This window comes from Pan troglodytes, chromosome 6 (assembly GCF_028858775.2).
Source record: "Pan troglodytes isolate AG18354 chromosome 6, NHGRI_mPanTro3-v2.0_pri, whole genome shotgun sequence".
NCBI lineage: Eukaryota > Metazoa > Chordata > Mammalia > Primates > Hominidae > Pan > Pan troglodytes.
In genome coordinates this window covers 85716380-85723333 of record NC_072404.2, presented here as the reverse complement: position 1 = coordinate 85723333, position 6954 = coordinate 85716380, and the positions used below count along the sequence as shown (strand labels likewise).

The following is a 6954-nucleotide window of genomic DNA, read 5'->3' as shown; positions in this document are numbered from 1 at the left end:
AAAAAACGGGTCCGGTGGCTCATGCCTATAATCTCAGCACTTTGGTTTGGGAGGCCAAGGCGGGTGGATCACCTGAGGTCAGGAGTTTGAGACCAGCATGACCAACGCGGTGAAATCCCGTCTCTACTAAAAATACAAAAATTAGCTGGGTGTGGTGGCGGGCACCTGTAATCCCAGCTACTCAGGAGGCTGAGGCAGGGGAATAGTTTGAGCCCGGGAGACAGAGGTTGCAGTGAGCTGAGATTGAGCCACTGCACTCTAGCCTGGGCAACAGAGCAACACTCTGTCTCAAAAAAAAAAAAAAAAAAGCGCAAAGAAGCCTTAATAGACATTTCTCAAAGACATACAAATGACCACCAGGTACATTAAAAAAAAAATGCTCGATATCACTAATCATTAGAGAAATGCAAATCAAAACCACAGTGAGATATATCACTTCACACCATTAGAATGGCTATTTATCAAAAAGACAAGTGAAGCCTGGGCAACATGGCAAAACCTCATCTCTACCAAAAAAACAAAAACAAAAAAAAACACCAAAAATACTGAAACTAGCCAGACATGGTGACACACACCTGTAGTCCCAGCTACTCAGGAAGCTGAGGTGGGAGGATCGCTTGAGCCCAGGAGGTCAAGGCTGCAGTGAGCTATGATCGTGCCATGGCCCTCCAGCCTAGGTGACAGAGTGAGACCATGTCTCAATTAGAACAACACATTTAAAAAGGACAAATGATAAGTGTTGATGAGATGTGGAGACAAGGGAACCCTCGACTCTGTTGGTGGGAATGTAAATTGGTTCAGTCATTATGGAAAACAGCAGGGAGTTTCTTCAGAAAGTTCAAATAGGCAATAGGATTGCCAGTACAGCCCAGCAACCTCACTTCTGGGTACCTATCCAAGGTAATTGAAATAAACATGTCGCCGGCCATGGTGGCTCATGCCTGTAATCCCAGCACTTTGGGAGGCCGAGGTAGGCAGATCACCTGAGGCCAGGAGTTCAAGACCAGCCTGGGCAATATGGTGAAACCCTGTCTCTACTAAAAATAAAAAAATTATCCAGGTGTGGTGGTGCACACCTGTAGTCCCAGCTACTTGGGAGGCTGAGGCAGGAGAATCACTTGAACCTGGGAGGCAGAGGTCCTGGGAGGTGGAGGTTGCAGTGAGCTGAGATTGCACCACTGCACTCCAGCCTGGGTGAGAGAGAGAGACTCTTGTCTCAAAAAAAAAAAGAAAGAAAAAAGAAAAAAAAATCAACATGTCAATGAGGTGTCTGTACTTCCATGTGTATTGAAGCATTATTCACGATAGCCCATATATGGAAACAACCTAAGTGTCCATCAGTGAATGAATGGATAAAGAAGATGTGATCCACACAGACAATGAAATATTATTCAGCCTTGCAGGGCGCGGTAGCTCACGCCTGTAATCCCAGCACTTTGGGAGGCCGAGATGGGTGGATCACGAGGTCAGGAGATCGTGACAATCCTGGCTAACACGGTGAAACCCCATCTCTACTAAAACTACAAAAAATTAGACGGGCGTGGTTGCAGGCACCTGTAGTCCCAGCTACTCAGGAGGCTGAGGCAGGATAATGGCGTGAACCCGGGAGGCGGAGCTTGCAGTGAGCCGAGCTCGCACCACTGCACTCCAGCCTGGGCGACAGAGCGAGACTCCATCTCAAAAAAAAAAAGAAAGAAAGAAAGAAAGAAATATTATTCAGCCTTAAAAAAGAAGGAAATCCTGCCATTTGCAACAACATGGATAAACCTGGAGGACATCATGCAAAGTGAAATAAGCCAGCCGCAGAAAGACAAATACTGCCTGATCTCACTTACTACCTACATAGCATCTAAAAAGTCAAATTCATAATACCAAAGAGTAGGATGGTGGTTGCCAGGAGCTAAAGATGGTGGTGGATGGGAGGTGTGATTGTCAAGGGGTGAATGGAGGGAGATCTCCGTGACGTTGGAATAGATCGGGATCTCAGTTGCTATAATGTAAATCTATGCACGTGATAAAACGACAGTATGACAGAACTATGCACACGCTTTATACCAATGTCAATTTCCTGGGTTTGATATTGCATTATAATTATGTAAGCTGTAGCCATTGGGGTAAACTAAATAAAAGATAGATTTGGGTGCTGGGCACGGTGGCTCACACCTGTAATCCCAGTGCTTTGGGAGGCTGAGGTGGGCAGATGGTTTGAGCCCAAGAATTTGAGACCAGCCTGGGCAACATGGTGAAACCCTGTCTCTGCCAAAATACAAAAGTTAGCCGGGTGTGGTGGACCATGCCTGTAGTCCTACCTACTTGGGAGGCTGAGGTGGGAGGGTCACCTGAACTCAGAGAGGTAGAGGTAGGGAGCTGTAATTATGCCACTGCACTCCAGTCTGGGTGACAGAGCAAGACTCTGTCTCAATAATAAAAAAGATACATCTGACCTCCCCATACCATTTTTGCAACTTCTTGTAAATCTATAACAATTATAGATATTAATAATTAATAACTATAAACAATAATTATAGATTCACAAAAAGTTGCAAGAAATGGCAAAAATAATAATTATTATTTTATTTATTTATTTATTTATTTATTTATTTTGAGACGGAGTCTCGCTCTGTCGCCCAGGCTGGAGTGCAGTGGCGCGATCTCTGCTCACTGCAAGCTCCGCCTCCCAGGTTCACACCATTCTCCTGCCTCAGCCTCCTGAGTAGCTGGGACTACAGGCACCCGCCACCACGCCCTGCTAATTTTTTGTATTTTTAGTAGAGTTGGGGTTTCACTGTGTTAGCCAGGATGGTCTCCATCTCCTGACCTCATGATCCACTTGCTTCAGCCTCCCAAAGTGTTTGGATTACAGGCGTGAGCCACCGTGCCCGGACTTTTTATTTTTTATTAAAAAAATATTTTTGAGACAGGGGCTCGATCTGTCACCCAGGCTGGAGTGCAGTGGTGTGATCTTGGCCCATTGTAACCTCTAACTCCTGGCCTCAAGTAATCCTCCTGCCTCAGCCTCCTGAGTAGCTGGGACCACAGGTGTGTGCCACCCCACCTGGCTAATTTTTTGTGTTTTTGTAGAGACAGGGTTTCACTGTGGTGCCCAGGTTAGTCTTTATTATTATTATTATTATTTGAGACAGGGTCTTGCTCTGTTGCTCAGACTGGAGTGCAGTGGTGTGATCATGGCTCACTGCATCCTCGACTTCCCAGACTCAAGCAATCCTCCCACCTCAGCCTCCCAAGTAGCTGTGACTACAGGCACCCACCACCACGTCTGAGTAACTGTTAAATTTTTTTGTAGTGATGGGTGCCACTATGTTGCCCAGGCTGATCTCAAACTCCTGGGCTCAAGTGATCCTCCCACCTCAGCCTCCCAGAGTGCTGGGATTACAGCCGTGAACCACTGCACCCGGCTGATTATTTTTGTAAAAAGCTTATTTAAGCTATGTAGACAACACACCCTCAGTTTGGTAGGTAGATAATATTCACATTTACTAATTAGTGTCTTGCTTTCTTAAGAGAAAGTGCTGCCAAACACGGAGCTACTACATTTACACGGCGCTGACAGGCTGTGAGGTGTTGCACAGAACTTACTTTTCCAAATAAACTAAACTTTTTTCTCTAAATAATGTTAAAACATTCACCAAGCATTTTACCAAAGTGTATTAAAATTACCCTTGCTTTTTTTTGCACAAACAAACAAAAACCCACGGCAGAATTCAGTATCGGGGTCTGCTCGGGGGTTGGGGACCTCCCAGGCAACCAGCCATCCATATTGAATCAATTTTCTTTCCTTAAAGAAAACTCGGGTTTTATGGACAAAAAATGTTATGAACAAGTCAACTCTATGAACAACCTTTATTAAAGTAACTCTGGGAGGAAACACCCTCTCCTCCCCAGCGGGTCCATGTAGCCTTCAGAAAAGATTCCGCAGGCTCCCCAGAGGGCTGCAGAGCCAAGAGCGGGGTCCAGGCGTCCTCGGATGAAAATTCAGCTGAGTCACAATTGTTTCGGAGTTTTCAGTAAAGAAATGTATTTTTGCACCCATTTTTTCTTTGGATGGGTACAGACTTTCTTGCCTCTTTTGGTAGTGAATCTGTGAAAAAGAGACACGGATAAGTCAATATTGAGACTCTTTGCCTCCTGGGGTGGGATAGAAAGGGAAGGAGGGGCAGCTCTCTCACTAGTCTTCTGGCCTTGCCACAAACTTGTTGCTCTCTGTCCCTGTCCCCTCTTCTCCTGGGCCTTGCCTCCCTCCTCTTTCCTATCTTGATTTCCACTGGAAACTATGCCTCCAGACCCACCTCTACCAGGTACCATTTACCGTTTTCCACCAGTTCTAGCCTGCAGCATGTAACCTGCACCAGGACACTTAATTTTTTTTTTTTTTGAGACGAACTCTCGCTCTGTTGCCCACATTGGAGTGCAATGGCATGATCTCAGCTCATTGCAACCTCCATTTCCCAGGTTCAAGTGATGCTCCTGCCTCAGACTCCCAAGTAGCTGGGATTATAGGCATGCATCAGCACACCCAGCGAATTTCTGTGTTTTTAATAGAGACAAGGTTTTGCCATGTTGGCCAGGGTGGTCTCGAACTCCTGACCTCAGGTGATCCGCCTGTGTTGGCCTCCCAAAGTGCTGGGATAACAGGTGTAAGCCACCACGCCTAGCCTTTATTTTGTTTTATTTTTTATTTTTTTTGAGACGGAGTTTCACTCTTGTTGCCCAGGCTGGAGTGCAATGGCGCGATCTCGGCTCACCGCAACCTCTGCCTCCCAGGTTCAAGTGATTCTTCCGCCTCAGCCTCCCAAGTAGCTGGGATTACAGGCATGCGCCACCACGTCCAGCTAATTTTGTATTTTTAGTAGAGACAGGGTTTCTCCACGTTGGTCAGGCTGGTCTCGAACTCCCAACCTCAGGAGATCTGCCCGCCTCAGCCTCCCAAAGTGCTGGGATTACAGGCGTGAGCCACCACGCCCGGCCTATTTTATTTTTTTTGAAACAGTTTCTCTCTTCTCACCCAGGCTGGAGTGCAGTGGCGCGATCTCTACTCCTGCAAACTCCGCCTCCCAGGTTCAAGCGATTCTCCTGCCTCAGCCTCCGGAGTAACTGGGCTTACAGGCCTGCGCCACCTCACCTGGCTGATTCTTTCATTGTAATAGAACAGCTTTGTTGGGATATAATTCACACGGCACATACAGTTGACTCTTGAACAACACGGATTTGAACTCTGTGGGCCCACTCATAGACAGCCTTTTGCCAACCAAAGGAGGATAGAAAATACAAAACTCAGTGATGCAAAAGCTGCATAAATTCAGGGGAAATTGTATGCCGAAATCCTGGCACCAATCCCCTGTGGTTACTGGGGGATAACTGTAATTCACTCTTTTTTTTTCTTTTGTTAGGGATGAAGTCTCTCTGTGTTACCCAGGCTGGAGTGCAGTGGTGCGATCATACTTCACTGCAGCCTTGAACTCCTGGGCTCAAGCGATCGTCTAAACCTCCCCACCATGTACAACTCCACCAATTTAAAGGCTATAATTGTAATTCAATGGTTTTTAGTATACTCATAGATTATGCAACCATCACCACAATCAATTTTAGGATATTTTCATCACCCCAGAAAGGAACCCTGCACTCAACATGTCATTTAATTGTTAGCCACATTTTCAAGGTTATTCATCATAGCTGATGATTCCTGAGCTCTTACTTCACTGTGAGTTTATTAAAAGTGGGGATTGGCTGGGTCCAGTGACTCACACCTGTAATCTCAGCATTTTGGGAGGCTGAGGCGGGCAAATCACATGAGCTCAGAAGTTTAAGACCAGCCTGGCCAACCATGGTGAAATTCTGTCCCTACTAATAACACAAAAATTAGCTGAGCATGGTGGCATGTGCCTGTAATTCCAGCTACTTGGGAGGCTGAGGCAGGAAAATTGCTTGAACCCGGGAGGGGGAGGTTGCAGTGAGCCAAGATCGTGCCATTGCACTCTAGCCTGGGCAACAAGAAAGAAACTCCGTCTCAAAAAGAGAAAAAAAAAGTCAGGTTCTACCTGAAGCTCAGAGTCACACTTGTTAGTGTGCAGAGGTGGGGTTTCCAGGTTCCCATCCCAAGGCTCATCCTGGGGGTCTGCCCAGCACCCATCCTGTTGCATGACTGATGGGGCCCCAGAAAGTACGTCCGAGAAATACTCACATCACAGCCCACTGGGAGCAGCTGTTACTGGTGAATTCATAGCTTCGCACCCAGGTCCAGGGAAGGGGCTTGTGGCTGTATTGGAAGCAGCAGGTCTTGGATATGTCACTCCCACCTAAAAATCAGGGAGAGGAAGGGTTTGGAGATACTCATTTCCGTCCACTCCCAGGCGGTCCGGGAAGGAACCCCAGGAGGGGAATGGGCCAGCTATGTACGTGTGGCAGTTCCAAGGTGGAGACTCAGGAGGGAGGCCAGGAGCACAGCAGAGGCCAAGGAGAGGCCCGTCATGATGCTGCAAATCAGGCCCTTCTCAGGTTTCTCCCAAAGTCCTCCTGCCTGATCCCCTTTTATGAGACTGAGACGGCCCTGAAAACAATTCCAGAGAATTTTGTGTTTGGGAACAGAAGCAGCACTTTTGACCCAACAAAGGAAAAGCAAACTAATACTCATAGGAATGAAATTAGACAGTGAAGAAAGATAATCTGGGGCTGGGTGTGGTGGCTCACGCCTGTGATCACAGCACTCTGGGAGACCGAGGTGGGCGGATCCCTTGAGGTCAGGAGTTCAAGATCAGCCTGGCCAACATGGAGAAACCCTGTCTCTACTAAAAACACAAAAATTGGCCAGGCGTGGTGGCAGGCAACTGTAATCCCAGCTACTCCTGAGGGTGAGGCAGGAGAATCACTTGAACCTGGGAGGTGGAGGTTGCAGTGAGCTGAGATGGCACCACTGCACTGCAGTCTGGGCGACAGAGT

At 47.2% G+C, this 6954-nt stretch overlaps 1 protein-coding gene across 1 annotated transcript; it reads right to left on the bottom strand.

Moving 5' to 3' along the window:
* Positions 1 to 3833: 3833 nt before the first annotated feature.
* Positions 3834 to 6598, bottom strand: CCL26 (C-C motif chemokine ligand 26). The gene is made up of 3 exons (XM_527791.7): positions 6415 to 6598; positions 6200 to 6314; positions 3834 to 4099 (listed from the first exon to the last, which is right to left on the bottom strand). Exons 1-3 carry the CDS (start codon positions 6485 to 6487, stop codon positions 4003 to 4005), a joined length of 285 nt encoding a protein of 94 aa, XP_527791.1. The 5' UTR covers positions 6488 to 6598; the 3' UTR covers positions 3834 to 4002.
* Positions 6599 to 6954: the final 356 nt, after the last annotated feature.